We start from the raw sequence: 20,485 nt of genomic DNA on the forward strand, positions 1-20,485 counted from the left end.
CAGCTCAAATTATTATATTTATTATTATTATTTATTATTATTATATTTACATTAAGTAATGCCGCAAATCTTAGTCTACAGTTTAAGCAAGCAGATGTCGATACAGCTTTTTGTGTGGAGATGGTTGCGAACAGAGCTACGCTTAAAGATGACCTTCGCATGAAGGTTGTGGGGTTTGCACCTATAGCTCTGTTAAAATGAGTGAAGTGACTGTTCTAAGTGTTTGTCTTGGTTTTGTGCAGCAGTTTTGGTTCAGACTACTCTTAACTTCACAAATGTTTTCGCTGTCTTTCTCTTAGAATATAGGTATCTATACATTTGAATGTATGTGCTTAGATTTTTATTCAATAATTTTAAGTGCTTTCTACATTTTTGTTTTAAAGAAGTGTTCAGGTATAACTAAAAGACCATTACCATTTACCACCGGCTCAAGTACTGCCATTAAAGACAATTTTTTGCCAACTCATGACAAAGCATAGGTGGTAAATAGAAAGTCTCTCTGCCACTTGTAACCGTCTCTGTCATTTTATTGATAGCAGAAATTGTTTCACTTTTGTCTGTTGGTAAAGTGTGTAAGTCACTACTTACAGGCAGATTTTGTCTTTACAAAGGACTTGGACAATTTAGCACCCAGGTGTGACAGGTTTTTGTCTCCAATGAAAAGAAGTCCTTAGCACACAACATAGTCTATTTTAATTCTAATTTGGAAGGTGAGTTTGCCAACAAAAAATGTTTATACGCTCTCTATTCATCTGTCCCATTTCCCAGAATTAAGGAAACAATATAAAAGCTGAACTTTAAATAGGGGTTATAAGAATAACAACTTTCATATGAATTGTGTTTAAAAATGACAGCAGGGAGAGAGAGAGCAGGAAGCAGATTTAGCAGCTCTGCTGAGAGCGGGGCTGCTGCATGAACTCAGCAGGTTTGTGCGCTCTGTGGCCTTCGATCCAGTCAGTCAGCGCACGGGAGTTGAACTCTCGCCGTGGCACCTGGGGCCTCTGCCCTCCGTTCCCCTGTCACCTGCGGGTGTGTGGAGGAGGTGGGAAGAGGGGGGAACATGGGGAAATGCAGAGGTGCCGTAGTTCTAGCAGTGCGGGAAAGGGGCGGTACTGGGGCTGCTGCCCTTGGGGGGTGTCTTAGGGGGTGAAAGTCCTGGGAGAATTATTGCTGAAGGTCATAGATGAGCCTGGGAGGAACCTGACTGCAGTGTCACCAGAGGGACTTGGGTACAAACCCATCAGAGATCAGGCTTCATTAGTTCCGCTTGCGGGAAAAACCTGCTTTGAGAATGTGAAGTGTATGTATGTGCTTCGTTCTGCCTCATCCAGTAGTTGAACAAGCATTGGCAAGTCTATGGAAATACAGCTGCTAGGAAAACCAGGTTAATTTAGGAAAAATACCAAAAAAATTGGTTCTAATGGCTACTCTCAAAAGGAAATTATTTAAAGTTGCTGAGGATGACATTGAAATGGCAGGGCTTTTTTAATGACATGTTTTAATAAATGAACTTTTGGGGTAGTTTTCACAGCCTTTTTAATTTTACCGTCCCAAAATCAGAATATTCTCACACAAATCTTCACCTGCTTGATGTTTAAATCCTTTCATATTATAAAGGTGCCGCTTCTCATCAGCTTGCTGAGACTTAAGTCTCAGCAAGATGGCAATAACTTGAGTTAGGTTAGTTTGAAGTAGCATAACCTTTGCAGAGGACAAGACCCCAATTGCTTAACTCTTCTTCCCCTTATCATCTGTGCTTAAACCATAATTGTACTGTAAAATGGGGAACAGTATGTTTTGTATGACCTAGAGCATCTTAAAAGAGTCTAGTATAGTTTTATTTAGCTGCTTTGCTCTTTTTCATCGACAAAAAACTCTGAAGTAATTCCACACAAAATAGTACTAGTCCGTTAGTTCTTCAGCTCACTGATGGTGTACAGCTGTGTATGTATTGGAAATCATCGTTTGTGTATGAAAATAATGCTCCTGATGCTAGAGCTGGACTGGAGGAGGGCATAAATGTCTGGCCTGGCTTTCTTCTCGCTGGAAGGTAACAGTCACCTTAAATGACTGCTCTAAAATAAGCAGTCTTCTGCTAGCGAGATGTGTGCAGCACATGCATGTAAATGTGTGTCAAGGGCAACTCAGTTGATTCTTCTCATTCCTAGTTTTTTTTGTTAAAACCAACAGACTCAGTCTCCACCCAGAGCTAAGAATAACAAGTATTTTAATTGTCTGAGGAGACTGAACAGAACAAGGAAATATTCTTTGTTTCTAACCAGTGACCTGGCTCTACTTCCCTGTGCAGATATCCCATGTCTTGAATTTTACTTTTTTTTTCCCCCACAAACTCTGGCATGAGCTTGCTTATTGCCCAGGTGGCTTTCAGTGCATCTTAGTGGTAGGTGACACACGTGCAATTCTGTGCATCAGTAAAATGTCTATGCTATCCTATTTCTGTCTCCAGCTGCTCTCTGCAGTAGCATAGCTAGGATGCGACAGTTGTGGAACAAAGTGAAAGTGGAAAAGAGGTGAGAATGCGGAGTTGCAAGTAGCTGGTTCCACCATTTGAGAATAAATTTTTCTGAGTAAATTATTCATGAACATCAGAAATGGTAGCCCCACACCTTCCTGTTTGGAAATCAAAAGTCGGGGTGGGGTGGAACCACTTTAGAAAAAATGTTCTGTGTGAGCCACATAATAAATTGCATATAATTTTGAGGATGTCAGAAAAGTTTCCTGAACTTTATAAAAAGTAAATACCTTCACAGGAATTGCTGTTACTTCTCCATTTGTTATAGTGACAGTGTTTTATAGGGCACTTTAAAAATAATTATCAAAGTGAGGTTAGTTCTCTATTATTCTGAGCCTATGACAACCAAAATTAACTGGTGCCATGTAAATGTTCCTGCTTATCTGCTTTGACATTTGATTTGTGTTTTGGGGCTTTTCCTTTAAGCCATAATGTATGCCAGATGAGACAATGCTAATTCTGTTGGCAATCTGAAAAGATGACATTGAGCTTCTTTGTAATCAGATATGGTTTATCTTAAATCATAATTCTTGAATGAGACTCTTGTGAGGACTGGGAGCCACTTCTAGTTCCCTGTGCGTGTCTCCCTTCAAAGCATTTTTGTTTGTGTTGGGATGACTGGTCCATTTTCAACTTTGGGAATGCACATTAAGCTTTTCCTCTCAAAATTACTCTTCTTTCAAGTTCTTGCTGATACCTCTTCTCAACACAGCTACGCTAGCAACCCTCTTATCTAATGCTGTTTTCATTATTCAATCTTTTTATAAGGAGTTCTGAAAAGCAGGATTTTAAAAGCAGCAAAGACAAAGCACATGCAATGTGTGTTTTATGGGAAAGCTTGCCTACATCTGTCTTATCTACTATTCTATCTCTGTCAAAAAGAAATTCCTTACAAGTTCATCCTCTGGCTTAACCATACAGTGGATGGTATCTTTGGATCTTCGCTCTGAAATTCTCAGTCGTGAATCTAGGTTGCAGCATGGTAATTAGTTCCATTAGCTATAAACATCAGGTTTGTAAAGTTTGGTCTTTTGGGGGGATTGTATTCAGAAAAGATGAGTTCTACAGGCAGTAGTTATAAAAGCTATAATTATAGGCATAACCACAAGGAATCAGGGCAGGATTCTTGGTCTTAAACAGCTAAGAATTAGTATTTGTCAGCCAGCTGAACTCCCATGTAACCTGTCGTTATAATTACGTCACCTATCAGGCTTCTGGCCAGCTCAGCTGAACAGGACACGCATGGCCACACACAGTGGTGGCTCTTGCTGCCCTGTAAATACTGTTTTATTTCCATAGTGACTAATGTGCAAATAATCGCCAACATTGGGACTCATTTGACTAATTAACTTGCTCCCAGATAGAGTTTGTAGGTGACTCAAAACAGTGCAGTGCTGCTTGAAAGCTGTATTAGAGGGATTTCAAACTTTGTTAAGCTACTTTCTCTCGGTCTGTGCTGTTTTTTGTTTTGGTGCTAAAAGCTTCAGCAAGAATTTTAACACACTGTACATACAGATGCGTGTCTTCATTTGGAATAACTTAGAATCCTTTTCCCTGGCTGCATAAGGAAGGTTGCTCTCTGTCCCGGGTAGGATTGCAGTACTGGAGGAATGTTTATACTTGCAGCTGCAACACTGATGTCACAAGCTTCCTAGAAATCTATCTGAAAGGACCCCTGTCCTTGCAATATTTTTCGGATCAGACGCGTGGTTAGCACGATTCTGTTAGCCAATGAGCTGTCTCTGCTATACGCATTCGTTACTTCTTCCATGGATTTTAGTACATGCGTACCAGGCACCTGGCAGGTTGTTAGCCCTTCGGTCTCTGTTCCTCCCATGCTGTTCTGTGGTAATTCTGTATCAATTAACACATTTTATAGTGATCTCTTGATCACACCTTCCTAGTGCTACAAAATCCTATCATATTGTTTTCACACATTTGCAAAGCTATAGTATTGTCTTAATGTATGTGTTTGTAATTAAGAAGTTTCTCCCCAAAAATTAGATTTGAGACGTTCAATGCATATCCTCGCTGTTTGTCTGCCTTCACAGATGTCTGGGCTGTGCTCTGATCTAATCTTAGTACACACAGTGCTGTAGATAGTGTGTACATATGCAAAATATTATTCCTAGAGGAATAACTGTGGCTGTATCAGCAGTTACAGGTCCAGTTATTTTAGTGAGATTGCCTAGCAAATACCTGCTTTGTGGGTGCTTATTTGACTTAATTCATTTAGACTGGGTAATTTTGAAACAAATGTCTATTACAAGCAAGCTGACCACAACTTTTTAGCAGTTACATTTCGTGGATAGCAGTCTGCCAGCAGGTTGGGAACTATGAGAGTGAAAACTCGGTGAGCTGCATTAGTTAATTCTGTGAACATCAGCTTGGAGATAGGAGAAGCAAAACCCATGTGGTTGTATTCCAAACCAGATGAGGATTCTTAGTTTGGTATAATAAGTTAAGAACCAAAATAAAGATCTCCAAGCTATTCCTGAAGCTTTACAAAATAATTTTTACATATGAACTAAAACCGGTAGTTTTGATGAACACTGTGTGGTAAGAAGTAAGAAAAGATTGTCACAATTCAAAGTATGAGAGTTCATCGTTGCATTAGATGGCAGGTATTAATTAATAGACCTTTTCAGTCTGAAAATCAGTACCGTGTGAATGGTATGGAGTAGGGCAGGTGGCATGAGACTCTTACAAGGAAGTTCAGAGCAGACGCTGCAGTCCAAACTGCTGTGGGGGAAGTCTTCTGACGTAAGTGCTGCCGTGTGGTTTTCAGCTAGCCGGCCGGCTCGGTGTAACTTACCGGTTGTGTGTTGTCAGGAATGATGCTCATTAACCTGGGTTAAGCACTGTGCTTGGTTGTGCTTCCTGTGTGTTTGTATTCACGTTATCAGTGGTGCAAAAATGTTGTGAGAAAGCTGTATGTTGGCCAAGCTGCTTAATTTGTTTTTTAAATCATCCGTGTTCCTTCCTTACACAGTGAGACCAAGAATAAGGGATTTTGAAAACCATTAAAAAATCAAAAAACTCTGGCTGTTCCCATTGAGACATACATAGCATGGTGAAAATGCCAAGTGCCATCTTTGAAAGTGCAGGGCCTGGTATTGCACAGCAGTTTTTGAGCAGTTATTCTGCAAGAGTGCTGGTTGCTTTGCCTTGAATATGGTGGGATACGTTAGAAAGCAATGACTGGGTTATTGTGACGGAGTTATCGAAAGCATAAATTGCCTATTTGTGCACTTGGCTTTTGCCAGCTTTTTTGATAGAAGGCTTGAGGATAACTTAATCTTGCAAACTAGCACAGCTTGTTTGTTCTGTATTTTGCAAATCCAGGTTCCTTGAATTGATGGGGTTTTTTAATTCCTTATTTTTCATAGAGGTTAAATTACAGTCTGGGTTGTGGTGTTCCTAATTTTTAAGTGTAGGGATTATCGCTCAGTAAGGTATCTTTCTAAATTTAGAACATATTTTAAATTTATCTGTTAATAGCAATTTAGTTCAAGTTTCCTGAAATGTTAATTTATAAGGGCAACAATAAAGCTGTCACTAAAGGGCTTAAAATTAACTTTAAATTCTTCTTTAATTTCAGGGGGAAATTTGCAGTGGTGAAGAAGTGTATCCAGAAAGACACTGAAAGAGAGTTTGCAGCAAAATTCATGAGAAAAAGAAGAAAGGGCCAAGACTGTCGGATGGAAATAATCCACGAAATAGCAGTTCTTGAGCTGGCACAATGCAACCTTTGGGTCATTAACTTGCATGAAGTTTATGAAACTGCAACAGAGATGATTTTAGTCCTGGAATAGTAAGTACTACTAATAATTGTGAATAGCCTTCAGCAGAATCTGCTTAAAACTAACAACATAAAAATACTGCAGATCATATTGATATATGATATTCATATTGATATATGAATACCATGAAAATATTTTATTGCTCGCCTGTTACGCTTGCTGGAGTTCAAAAAGAATTGCTAAAAAATTCAGTATTACAGGAAGTTACATGCAGTCTTGTACCTACTGCAGATTATAATAAATTTATCTAATGATGTATATATTTCAAAGCTGAACGGTAATTTACATAGTTTAAAAAACCTTTAGTGAAATATCAACTGTGTACATTCCCTCCTTCTAAAAGAGGAAGAGGAAAGAAGCAATGAGGATCTGTTTGAATAATGAAGCTTATTTCATTGACAGTGACAAAGGCAGGGTGTAATCTGGGGGGTTTTACCAGTTATGAAAAAGGTGTTGGAAACAGTGTCGTTGTTGGAAAAAAACCCTGTCAAAATCCCCTGTGATCTGGAAGAAAGGCTCTCTAAATCGTTATCTTTTGGGGGAAGAAAAAGAGTAGCTTTCAGATCTAGGAGAGTTCTGTTTGTTTTTTTTTTTTCCAAATGACATTTAACTTGTGACTCTACACTTGTCTGTGTGGTTTTTTTCCCCCCCCCCTCGAGTTGTCCAGATGGGTGTTTCTGCAGCTGTTGTGACTGTTCATCTCACGTGCCAGTGGCTTAGATGTTAGACACCTAAGTTCCAAGAGGCAGCCAAATGCTTGTTGCTATTGAACTCTGTTAAGATCTTGTTCAAGCTCTATGGGTTTTAAATGATGAGGAGAGGAACGGTGAGGCTTGGTGGTTCAGAAGTGACTTAACCTGACTGCTAAGTTAAATCTAGTTTGTACAGCTCTTTTCTTGCTCGGTAACAACAAAAATGGGGAGAAATCTTGTGTGCTGATCTGATCTTGTTTAGAAGTCAAGAGAAATAGCATCTTTAAAGTTCTGTGAAATCGAACCGTGTCTGCTAGGGCAAACTTCCTTCTAGAATACATTTTTTCAGCTTCATTGTGCCCTTATGGGATTCACGATTTATGAAATATTCAAGTGTCTGTTATAATGCAGAGATGTGCCAGAGCTTCTGGAGTGTTAACTGCTGTTTTTGAAAACTCTTAAATACATCCTTTAAACAGTAACAGCACGGATCTAACCAGAATACACTTTAAATGTCTGGATCCCGTAGGGGTGTAACACAAGCAAGGGAATCCAAAGCTTGATGTGAGCAATGGGGTTTGTGATAATAATTTGCATGCAAAATTGCTGGTTTTCTTTCGGAACTCAGTTCCCTTACAATTGCAAAACGTTTTTAATCCAAAGTATTAAGTAGGTTGTTTGGTAGTCACCAGGTTGTTCACTAATTAGCAACATTATTGTTTTTATATGCATCGCACAGTCAGATAAATAGCTGCCTGTTACAGTTGTAAATTACAAAAACAGTCTCTGCCTGACTTCAGCAAATATGTCTGGATGCTTCTTTAATGTCAGCATGTTCCAGAGGCATGTTGCAACAAAACAGGTATGAACATTAGTGAATTTCTGACATTGTTTGCAGAGGATTAAAGAACACATCTAGACTGCAAGCTTCTCCAGGGCATTTCAGTTTCTATTAAGCTTGATGGTCTGTGTGGCAGATCTTTATCTTGGGAAGGAGAAAAACAAATACTTCATGGTTGGCCACTACCTTTATCTGCTCAGGTTTTAAAGTTTCATGTCTTCATGTTGACTCTGTCTTAAGGGGTGAGAGGGGCACCTAGTGCTTTGCCTTCATGAAGAGAAATAGTAATGTTATGTGGAGGGTTGTCTTTGAAGCAGTATCAATTTTTGACAGAAAACAAGCTATAAATTGGCCCCTAACAACAGTTATGTATATTAAGTGCTGAGCAATGGAACACACTGGGGCATTACAGCGTGGGTTCAGCTGTAGGATAGCAAATTGGTGGCTGTCTGCATCCACCCTGACAACAGTCTCTGACTTTTTTGTTGTGACGAGACCTCAAAGAGAGGATTTAAGTAGGTGTTGAAGGGGTAAGTCACTCCGAAGGGATAGTATTTAAAGCCTGGAATTAATACGTGGGTCAGTCATGTTTCTGTATTCCAGTGAAAATGGAATGAATGAAAAAAAAACCCAACCATGGACTTCTGCTGAAAAAGGTAGAGAGACAGTCTGGGAAACCTGACAGAAACAAAAGGGAAAAAGCAAATTTGGAAACTTTCAGGCTCAATATTTGTATGCAACCAACCTGGCTTTTTTTTTTTTAAAGAGCACCAGAGCATCTGATGCTTAAGAACTCCTGTTCTTATGAGTGTTCATCACAGTTCATTTATACATCTGTGGATGGGATAGATGATAGTAGGGGGTCATTAGAGGGTCAGATATTACTGAAACTTGCATGCATAACTTCAAAATATAAGCCATTAAGTATTTTTTTTGTGAAGAGTTTCTGAACAGTCATTACCTGCCAGTGTCTTGTGTAGGTATGGTAGACTTCTGTGCTTACTTTCAAAAAGAGAAAAGTCATCTCTATCAACTTGAAGACATAGTCAGGCTTTATCTGATATGCTGGATCAAGTGCTTTCTTTTTACTTGCAGTTATTTGGACCTGGGTAATGTTACTACTTGTATGGTCTTGGACATTACTTAGTGTCCTATTTACTGGGGGTGTGGCTGGTTAAAGTAAGAGTCTGCTGGCAGGAAAACGATTTGTTTGGGATGGAATTCAGCAGGTAGATCTTGAAGCAAAACCACTGTAGTCAGAAATAACTGTGCTGCTCCAAGGTTTCCATCTTGACTATTAGAGTAATTAGCAAAGTTGTTCTGGAAGGCAGTCTCAAATCCATACTGGGAAGACTTCTCAAATGGTGTTAGTTACCTTTTCTCTGCATTTCATTCAGTTCTTGGGCTGCCTGATTGGAAAGGTTAAGGAAAAAAAAGAAAGTATTTGAGAACCAAGAACAGTATCCACAACTTAACGCATTTGGATGCTTCTCTTCCTATATGTCCTCTCATCAGGTGTGGATTTAGACTTTTCTCGGGCTCTGGGGACATTGGTATGTTACGGTAGACTTACACTGGATAAATTATCAGTAAATTCACTTGTATACTATCCCATGGTGTGCCTTGCCTGGCCAGGGAAAGGAGGGTCTGACTGTCTGCAGTATGAACATAAGCCTTTGCTGACAGGGTTACAACCACCTTGGTGTGATCTTCTTGTAGTATAAGCTCTGAATACAGAAAGCAGATGAATTTACATTTATCTTCCAAATATAACCCTCTCAAGAGAGGCTTTTGACTGAGTATAAGAGTCAAGAAGTAAATTTTTGACCTTTGTAGACTGTATATGGTCTTACTCAGCATTTGAAATCAAGTGTATTCTAGGAACTTGTTATCTACGTACCTGTGCTCTGAGGATTTGTACTTCTGAGTCTTTCAGAAGACTATCTTAACGTCCAGTCCATTAAAGCTGGGGGAATGTTTGATTTTTTTCAGATGCACTGAAACAGATTTGTTCAACCTTTTTCTAACGATAAGCTGAATGTCTGTGTGACTGTATTGTAAGTGCACTTGAAAGAGTAGGGTGCTGAATTCCGCCCAGTGCATTGTTAGGATATGTTTCACAGGAGATAAGGAGTCTCCACTGAATTTAAAGTCAACATAATCGTAACGAAGATTAATGCTCCAGACTTCCAAATGAGTTCAGCTTGTTTATGCTGATAAGCAGTAATAAAATGTTAGCATGCTTTTCATTGATGAAGAGCAGTTGGGCTTCACTTGAAACTATAGAGGAGTTAATAGCACAACAGTACTCTCATAAATAAAATACCTAAAGAATTCTGGTTGCTGTAGCTTTTAAGTTTGGAAAGAATTCTTGTGTCTCACTTTTTTCGTGCACCTAGCTAAGGGAGTGTATCCCAAATAAATAATGCATTCTGAGTAACACCGGATTTCAAAACAGTATTTCCTCGTCCACTTTTGTCAGATTCAGATGGCTTGTTTTCCTAAAGACTTTCTTGTCCTAAGGACAATCCTTTGCTTTTATTCCCTAGGAACATGTTCTGTGGAAGTGGATGGGGGTGCCCAGTGGTTTGCAAAGTCATTATTTCATAATGACTTTTAGAAAAGCTACAGCTTAATGGAAAATCTGTTCTTAGGGGAAAAATGGGTAAACATTTTAAACACCAGAGAACTCCTGGTCTGCATGCATACAGAAGCCATAGCAATGACACGCCCGTAATACTGTCCTAGCAGGTATTTTAATCCCTTCTGTGTTTTGATTGTTATTTTCCCCTGAACTCTAGCTAGGGAAAACAAAATAACTGAGTTGAAAGTATTGTTAAGGAGCTTGGCAGAATTTGGCATAGGTGTGCACAACAATCTTTTTGGAGTTCATTTTGACATTGTGACTGGGTTGGCTCACAGCTAGCTGATTGTTTGGCTTAAGGGAATCAGTTAATCTCACTCCCCAGCAACAACACACGGAACAGTCCTGCAGCAACAATTTTGCTTCATTCTCGTAAAGGGTTGCTAGTTTTTTGTTTGAATGTGGTAATTTTTGAATGGTCTGAATTGTCCAGAAGTTGTTCTGTCTGCATCCTAAATAGCAAAGCTGATAAAAATGAAACGTTGCACGTGCAACAACCTTTCCACATGAAACTTTTTTGTGAAGCTAAGAGTGTTTGTCTCTGGTAGCTGGGAATGGCACTGGGTCATAAGTCATGAAGTGGGTGTGCATGTGTAAGGGCTGTAATTGCTTGTCTCACTCTTAAAAATGCTGATGAACCCAGGGATTTTCAGAAGTACTGGGAGGTACTTAAATGCCTTTGCTTAAAAAAAAATAAAGTTTTCTGGACTGAGAATTTCCTGTTCTCATACGTAATGCTGTCTCTTGATTTCAGTGGTGGGACATTGTCTACTTCAACTTTTATTGCCTTGACTCTTAACACATTTAATTCAAAGTTCTTTAAGTGTAGTATTAAATTCTAGGTAGTTTATGTTTTAGCTTGGTGCTTACTGAAATGTTAATCCATTTATTAGTGTGACTTAATTGTAACAGGTGTCTTCCAAAGTAGATGTGTAGCAAACAGGGCTTTATAAAGCCCTCCTTTTGCTGAATTTTCAATTGGGTTTATTAAAGATTAAGTGTGATCCCTGGCTGACAACAGTTTTTGGGCGTAAATCCTATTTCACAGAATTAAATAGCAAAAGTATTGTTTTGGTTATTTTAAGTGACAGAGCTACACCAGCAAAATCCCAGGGCTGTTGCTGTAAAACACATTGTATTAGTAATTTTGGTAGCAGATCGTACTACTGTATGTGCATTAGAATTCACGACTATAAGGAATTAAACCATGCTTCCGAGTAATGTGGTATTCTTAAAGTAGAAAGTTTATTGATTACAGTAGATGCTTTTTCTCTCCCTATCCTGAAGATCCACTTGATGATCCTTTTAAAAGGAATTTGGTTTAGAGTATTAGAATACACTTGCCTGTGTATTTTAAAAATATTTGGTTTAGGGTATTAGAATACGCTTGCCTGTGCCATTTTAAAAATATCTTTAATATTTGAATCCTGTTCAAAGCTGAAATGTTACTTTTTCCTTGAAATAAGAATATGTTGAAGAAAGATGTGATAATGTCAGTCATATGCAATTTTTCTAGAGAAATTAAAATATTAATACTCCTTTGAAAGCCTAATTTTATTCTTGAGCTCTATCATCTTTGATACAGTATGAAGAAAAATAATTATTTAAGATTTTCTTTTAAAAAAGTCCGTTAGTTTAATAAATCGAACTGGACTGATATACCAGTTAGCTAGCACATAGAACAGGAATGCAAAGCTTTTTAGAAAAAGATGTAACCTTCTTTTAGATTCTTTTTTCTTGTAAGGCAGTCTGCAGGGAGAATTTTAACTAACAGTAATGAGAATATCTGGGAAGGCAAAAACCATCTTTTTTATAAACCATGAGGCATTTTAAGGTACTAGGATTGTAGCAGCAAAGTTAGTATAGGCAAAATGAAAATTTGAGTATATTTAAGTGTTCTTTTTCTGAGGGTACATAACCCAAATGCACGATTTTTGTACAACTCTCCTTTGCTGTTATGTTCGTGTTGAATATGCCTCTCTGTCTTCTGGATTGCCTAGGTAATATAATTTACTCGAACACAGTGAGCAAAGGCAGAATAGATGGCTGTGCATCAGCACAGATTAACGCTTGTGCAAAGTCGTGTGTGGCCTGTCGCAGGGTGCGGTACTGGAGAAGATGCTGCCTTCAGGAGTTTCACCATCTTTCACTAAGGCATGACTATGGAATTTCATGCAGAACAAAGTGTCTAGGTGGTGATTTCATAGTAGTAATTCAACAGTCCGTACGCAAAATGACACCATTTTAATGTTCTTATGCCGGTTCTTTTAAGGTAGAGCCTCTGCTCTGCTTATTTTCCTTTTGATGTTACATGGTTACATTGTACACCAGTTGTCGTTCTCTAGAGTTATGAGATGCGCTGCATATGGCTTCAGAGTAATGTAAAAAGCCTTCATTCTTCTCTAGTTATTTTTAAATATTTTGTTATTTACATGTATAAACAAAAGATAAGGAAGAAAGCTGAGAACTAAAATTTTCAAAATTATCTTTAGATGAAAGCCATGTTGAAACTGAGTGCATCCCTATACACCAGAGACTTCACAAACAGTCCCGTTATAGACTTTACATGCAATCTTCTGAGTATGCGCAGCGTGTTTTGAGGAGGACTGGGTGTGCAGTTGGTTTGCCTTGTGTTTACAAAGGCTTACCCTGGCCAGATTTCCACATAGTTTCATAGGAATGGCAAAAGGCACATCTTTTATGAGAACGCCACCCTCAAACAAATTTGACATCCATCTCAATGCGTAGTCAGTTGTGTTTCCAAACTTGCCCCCAAAATTTCTGGGGTATTCCTTGTCTCTAACCTAAATTATTAAGATCTTTGCTCCTCTCCAAAGCTGACATACTGCAGAGAAGTCTTCCTAGGTTGTCAAAGCTTGTGGAATGTTTAATAACTGAAAATATCACTATTGGATGGTACCACCTGCTGACCTTGCTTGTGCTAATTAAAACAGTGCAGTTAGAACAAAATGGGGGCTATAACTTAGTCTTTGAAGTAGTAAAATTCATATTGTTCCATAGTGCTGCTGGAGGTGAAATCTTTGACCAGTGCGTGGCTGAAAGAGAGGAAGCCTTCAAAGAAAAAGATGTTAAACGACTTATGAAGCAGATCTTAGAAGGAGTTTCATTCTTGCACAGAAACAATGTTGTTCACCTTGACTTAAAGGTAAGATTGTCGTTGTGTTTTTTTCTCATTAATTTCTTATTTCCTGAATTCCTTGTTGGCCATGTGTCATACTAACGCTAATTTGAAATTAACACAATTTTTATCTCAAAGTTATTCCTCAAACGATAAAATTCAGTCCTTGGGATGCAAATAGTCACCAGGGTTGCAAGGCCTTTCGGGAGTTTCTATGATTCTGTCAAATATAAACAACAGTTATTTAAGTGAAATGTCGTGAATTCAAAAGTGGGTTGGTGTTGCACCTTAAATTGCAAGTGAGTGCTTTGGGTAAGACTTGATTCCTTTTTAAAGGGTAATAAAAATTTCTGGGTATTATACAGCCATTGAAAAACAGGTTTGTTTTTTTTATTGACCTGAGTTTTAATGAAGCAGAAGGATGGCAGAGACACCGTTAGTATAAAGTGTCGTGTTTTGGAATGAAGTGTTCATACAGGACAGGTAGATGGTGTATTACTGTGTTAAATGCATCTATAATGCTGTCCGGGTGTCAGCTGGGATAGAGTTAATTTTCTTCCTAGTCACTGGTGCAGTGCTGTGTTTTGGATTTAGTGTGAGAACAATGTTGATGACGCACTGATGTTTTTAGTTGTTGCTGAGTAGTGTTTATACTAAGTCAAGGATTTTTCAGCTTCACATGCCCTGCCAGCGAGAATTCTGGAGGGGCACAAGAAGCTGGGAGGGGACGCAGGCAGAACAGCTGACCCAAACTGGCCAAAGAAATAGTCCATTCCGTGTGACATCATGCCCAGTATGTAAACTGTGGGGAGCTGGCCAGAAGGGACAGATATATGTTCAGAGACTGGCTGAGCATTGGTCAGCAGGTGGTGAGCAATTGCATTGTGCATCACTTGTCTTGGGTTTTGTTTCACTCTTTTTGTTATCTTCCTTTTATTACTATTATTATCAATTTTTATCTCAATTATTAAACTGTTCTTATCTCAACCCATGAGTTTTACTTGGTTTTGACTCTGTTCCCCATCCCACCAGGGAGGGTGGAGAAGTGAACAAGTGGCTGCGTGATGCTTTGTTGTCAGCTGGAGTAAAACCATGACAAACACTTCAGTTTGTTTGTTTTAATTACTGTAAAACTTCATTTAAATATTTGTCATTTAGAGCCAAACAGTTGGCCAGCACCCTATTGGTGTATAAGTTATCATGATTTATTGGAGTAAGCATTTTTTCTTATGAAAGATAGTTTTGACCTAAACCAAGAAAAAAGTACAGTTGTCATCGTATGAAATCCAGAGTATTGGTTATGGTTAAGGAGGGAGTTGTAACAGGAATCCAGAAAACTGCAAGCTGCAGTTACTTTTTTAAATTTTTTTTTAGTTTCCGTCCATACACTCATATGGAAGATGCCATTTTACCTCATTTTGAGGTTGAACTACTTTATTACTAAGCAAGACAGTATAAAAAGTATCTTTTGTTAAATTTTTAAAATTCTTTTTACGTGTTGAATTTCCATGTTTACTAAGGATATAGTAAGGTGTCGCATGTCCGTTCTGCGGCTGAGATCCTTACTTAATTGCATTTGGGCCGTATTACAAAGCTACCAGTAGGTTCCGGTGTCAAGCTGTGCATATGGAGTGTATAACCTAGCACATCATGAACTACCCATCAGTGAAAGCAGATGAGTAACATTTACACACAAATATGTGACCTGTCTGGTTTACCAACCATTTATTCAAATTATCTGTGGAATCCTTTAAAACTTTCTCTAGGCCATTGATGCAGTCATATACCTAGAATCTTAATGATTGTACTAAAATAGTTAGTGGGAATTTTTAGCAAGGGATGTGAGGAAAAAATGTTCAGAAGGACTAAATGTAAGCAGTTAGAATTCCTTAAAGTTCCAGTACTCTTATAGCAGATACTTAGTGTCTCTATGATGGTTGGCCATTGAATTTCCTTGAAGCAAAGTGTGTAAAATTAAAGTATGTCCTCTGTGGCCGGTACATGTTCATACAATTTTGAAGTTAAAGCTGTGGTGTTTCTCAGCACTATCAGCGGGTTATCTGTAATCAGAAATGTGTTGTGCTTTATTTGACCTCAGTACTTGATGGCAACAGTAGACAGGGGTGTTGATTACAGCTTGTGGTCAGGCGGCTTTTTCAAAGTTCAGAAAAAGCTTACTTAAACTTGCCAGCTGATCAGAAAACTGATGTTATAAAATTGAGCTTATCCAGTTCTCGCTGGCAAGATCCAGCATTGCTTTACTGGCTTACAAAAGTTAATTAGCAGAGCAGAGTGTTAGTGTTTGAGTTTCATATGTTTACACGTTTCTACAGCATGCGATGTGTTTTTGAAAAGAAGATCTGAACAGGAGTCCTAATTGCAGTGTAATTACTTTCATGACATAGAAGACAATCAGTCTTTTGCACAATAAGGTTTAGGGACATCTTCAGAATATTGGCAAATAAAGATGACGGAAACTGTAGGATTAAAAACCATGACTTGGGGAGATAGATTGATTGTCCCACGTGCCTCGCCAGACTTTAAAAAATGGCCCATTGGTCAAGGAACTAAAAAACTGAAGTTGAGTGGTGTTGTGGCTGCATGTTTGTTAACCCACTGGCCTCAAACCATGGTTCATGCTGCTTTACCTGCTGGCTTACAGCACCATGGGATTCACTAAACACTTGGTTTTTGTGGGCTGACATTTGGAAGATGTGCAAAGTGTGCTCCTGTGAAGCAGGGTGTTTGCCAGTATTGAAAAGTTTACGAATTCCTGCTAAAAATTTTCTTTGTGCTATTAGTTTCACCTTTAGGTCTCTAAAGGCTTCCCTTTAATTTGTCTGGTACAAATATCTATGGAAAGATCCATCCAATCTTCCATATGTTGCACCTTCTAAAAATGTCAGGCTCTACGCCCAGAAGAATTGAAGTCAAAATGATTGTTAGCTGCTTGTTGTAGTCTTATATTCCAAGTCTAATCAACCAGATCTATGACACTGACAGGTAGCTCACTTTAGCTTCTATCTCTCCCCTCCTCTCCCCTTAAGAGAGGCAAGATTTTTCCTATGAGACTGAACACTGCAGAAGAAAATGGGTTTTTGAGATGTGGCTTAGGAAGGCTGCCACCTTTGCTTTCCCAAAGCATGGCTCTCCTGAAAGATGGTTGAAATGTTTGTTTGTAATAGCAAAGCACAATCATGCAATCCAGGTTTGACTTGGAGAAAGAGCAAATATATAATACTACTGATTGCAAATTAAGTATCGCTTGACGGAATTGTGCTGATGCTATTTAATTTGCAGGGTGTGCAGGGATTGTAGTCAGGAGTCTTTCATCTCTTCTTAATGTTGCATAAAAGCTTGCAGAGTAAGGGAAGACTCCTTTTTCTGTTTTCATTTACTGTTTGACTCAATCTTGAATTGGTGTTTGGTAAAAGCTTAAAAGTATTTGGGAATGGAAGGGAAATTAAAGGTATGGGGGTTGCGGAAGGACTAGCTGCCTCTTGTCGACAGCGGAGATGAGTGGAGAGCCTTACGTAGCCCTGGGGACTGGGGGAATGACTGCTCCAAGCAGCACGCTTCTATAGGATGTGTTACTCTGGTTATCCATCAGACAACTATTTCCTTCTGTCTTGTGTAGTGTTTTCAAGACATTGTGTTCGGTGAGGACAACTAGCAAAATCATTATTTGCAATTGGGTTGGGTGTCATTTTACACCAGTGGTCAGAAAGCAGACTGCTGCAATTACAGAAGAAGGGCCTGTTGCAAGAGCATCATAGATTAATGTTCTCAGCTGAGTTTTCCAACTGGATAAAGGTGGGATGTTTATTACAGGGTTTATTAGTGTTTGTTTATTAATAGAAGTGTAGTATTTCTTGTCTAAAGGAACAACCAGGGAACTAAGAATTAAAACCTCAATTTTTCAAGGCAAAAGAACAGTTTAACCTGAAGTTCAAACATTTATAGCAATTAGAGCAAAGCTGTTTGCTAATAGGCAGGAATAGAGTATCCAGGTTCTACAGACCCTATTTTGACTACAGCCTTATTTCTTAATTTATGGGACTTGCATTGCTTATTTGGGGGGATGAAGCATGATGCCAGTCTAATATGTCTACTCTTTTAGTGACTGTAGCATTTTTTCCACTTGTACACCAGAAGAACACCAACCCCCAGGAAAACTCAATTGCCTAAAGATACGGGAGTCCTTTCACTTGTTTTAGGGCAGACTGATCAGCCTAGTTCAATGTATTTACACACAATGTAGCTGGCGTATCCCAGCTAGCCTGTTTTTTCCCGTTTCTGCCCATTGGTGTTGGGATAATTCCTGTCTTTTCTTTTAGGGATCTGATATTTTTACAGTATTATAAAATCAGATACCTAACTTTGTTAATGTAGCAGGTTAAGGTAAGGCATTGAGTAGTTTAAAAACAGTGACCTTTATTATGTGTCCTTATTCATATTCTTCTTGAAGCCAGCTAAGGGTACAATAAATATTAGGGCCAGAGGCTTGTAGAAACATCTGTTATAATGGCAAATTTGCAATGTATGGATTTTGCCATTATAGCCAGTTTACAAGATTCCAAACCCTGCTGGCAAGGTAGGGTTGAAGGGTAATCCTGTTTTTACTAGGTACAGTTGTTAGAAGTACTTTGTGCGACTTGCAGAGTAGGTTTCCAGATAAGACCAGACCTTGGTATATATTGCCCTAGTTTGGCCTTCACACTGGTGTTTGTTGTGTTAGGAAGCTACGTTCTCCATGTGACAGGAGTTTAGTCCAGTTCAAGTGAAAAGTGTAAGACTGGTTAATATTTGTAATGATAAATGATGCTTTTCAGTGGTGATATAACCAACACATCAAATTCCTAAAGTCCAAGTTTCTGGTTGTTGACAGTACACATGGAAAATACAACTTTTTGTCTTTTTTTTAAGTCTTTCCCGAGGAACCTGTTTCTGGCTGTGGTGACTGTGGCTTTGAGCCAGACTCCTCTGGCTACTTCATGTGGCACAAACCAACCTCATAGTAAAGTGCAGATTTGTCCAAGATTGTCCATTTAGCCAAGGATTGGTTCTTTTTATGGTTTTGTTCAGTGCACAACATGAGAGGATCTAAAGTGGAACAGTTAAGCCCTCCTGCAGTAGAGGGGGAGGATTTTAAATGTTGCCATTTGACCATTTTCATCAGCCTTTCATGACTGCTTGATGGTGAGAGTGAAAGGCCCTTTTTGGAGAGCCTGGGGCCTGCGTCTCACTTTGCCTTTGTGGGCTAATCAGCATTAGGCGAGCAGATACATTACAGCGGAGGAAAAACAAGAGAGAAAAAGCATTGCAGATGTGGGGAAATCATCTTCCTTTTCTTAAAGTTTTAGATTTGTCGAGCTGAAAACTGTGGTAAGTTCAAAGCTTCTTTATGGTTTCATGCTGGTGTTTAGGCTGTCACTTCATGACCCCACTAATGATTCCTTAAAACAACTGGTATTTCACTGTGAAATGATTTAGGATTATGACTCAATTCATGCTGTAGACAGGGGGATGGTTTCTGCATAGGTGTTTTGAGCAATAAAATTACTTTAAAAAAAAAAGACCGTAAAAACTTCTGGCAACTACATTATCTACTAAAATACTGTAATATGGAGCTTAAGGGTTATTTCACAAAATGTTCCCATTAAAAACTTCTCCTTGTTTAAATATAGAGAACAAATGGTTTTCTCATGCTTTCTGTTTGTCCCTTCAAAAAGTAACTACATTTTCCACTGGGAAGAACATCTGAGAGGCTAATTAGGGAGGCACAGTCAGCTTTTTTGGATGTTTGCTTTTCTAATACAAATACGGAATAACAAATGTGAACTGTAAAGCATATGGTAATGCACAGCTCCAAAAGCCTTTGTATGGCCACCAGATCCCAGTTTGTAAGCAAAAAAATAAGCTGTTCTTAATATATAGATTTACAAACAGAAAACAGATTTGACAACATCACGGAGTTAGTTTGAAATACCGTGGTTTAATTTTGCAGCAATGAAAACTTGACTATATTTGGGCCTTGCAGCAAGGAGAACTGACCCAAGGTTTTTAGAATGTTCTTGCACAGCTCTGTGTTCAAAAGCAAGGCTGTTCCTGTGGAACGTGCCTTCGTGATTGACATGGGGATGAGGAGAGAACGGCTCGGTGACTAGGGAAAGTGTGTAAGTGTTGGTTAATCCAGCTGGATTATCAGTCAGTGGTTCCTTTGGTGTTCTTATCTTTTGCCCTCCTCCCTTTTCAACCACCCCTGATGCAAGATGATCCAGGTTCCCAATAAATAAAGGCTTCTTCGCTTCCACAGAACTTGTGCTGACCAGAGGCATAAATGCAGTGTCAACTGTCACTGTAACCATTTGGACAAGTTAACTACAGAACCCAGTGTGATCATTGGCCCGAGGGCAACAGGGGGGTCACACCTTTTTGTTTCTGGCAAGGATATGCTTCAGCTGCAAAAAAAATCTCTCAAGATCTACTGTCGAAAGTTAGTTTCAGAGATTTTTTTTTTTAACTGAGCTAGCATTTAAAGGATAGCAGTGAACTTCTTAATGACCACAAAGTTGCTTTGAAGGATGACAGCCCAGATCTAGTGACGTCAGAGCAAACAAGTTTATCCAAAGGTGATGCTCTTAATAACCTGTTTTTCAGGCTGCTGTAATTTTTTTTTGAACTATTTTTCAGTTAGTGTTCTGTAATACAGTTGTTTGTACTTCGAACAAGATTGAGGTTAGTTGCAACAGACTTCCTTGAAATGGGTGTAGTCAAAATAGTTTTCTGTGTTCAGGCTTTTTAAAATGATTGGGTGCTTTCGGAGACCCTTC

General features: G+C 38.8%; 1 protein-coding gene across 1 annotated transcript in view; it reads left to right on the top strand.

Annotated features, from left to right (window-relative positions):
• The first annotated feature begins 2,493 nt into the window (after window positions 1-2,493).
• Window positions 2,494-20,485, top strand: part of STK17A (serine/threonine kinase 17a) — a 21,151-nt gene continuing 3,159 nt past the window's right edge. Inside the window, exons 1-3 of the mRNA XM_010142805.1 lie at window positions 2,494-2,531; window positions 6,135-6,347; window positions 13,535-13,679. Of these exons, the coding sequence (XP_010141107.1) occupies window positions 2,494-2,531; window positions 6,135-6,347; window positions 13,535-13,679 (396 nt within the window). The remainder of the gene's footprint in view (window positions 2,532-6,134; window positions 6,348-13,534; window positions 13,680-20,485) is intronic.

The sequence above is a fragment of the Buceros rhinoceros genome, unplaced genomic scaffold (genome assembly GCF_000710305.1).
Source record: "Buceros rhinoceros silvestris isolate BGI_N320 unplaced genomic scaffold, ASM71030v1 scaffold13309, whole genome shotgun sequence".
NCBI lineage: Eukaryota > Metazoa > Chordata > Aves > Bucerotiformes > Bucerotidae > Buceros > Buceros rhinoceros.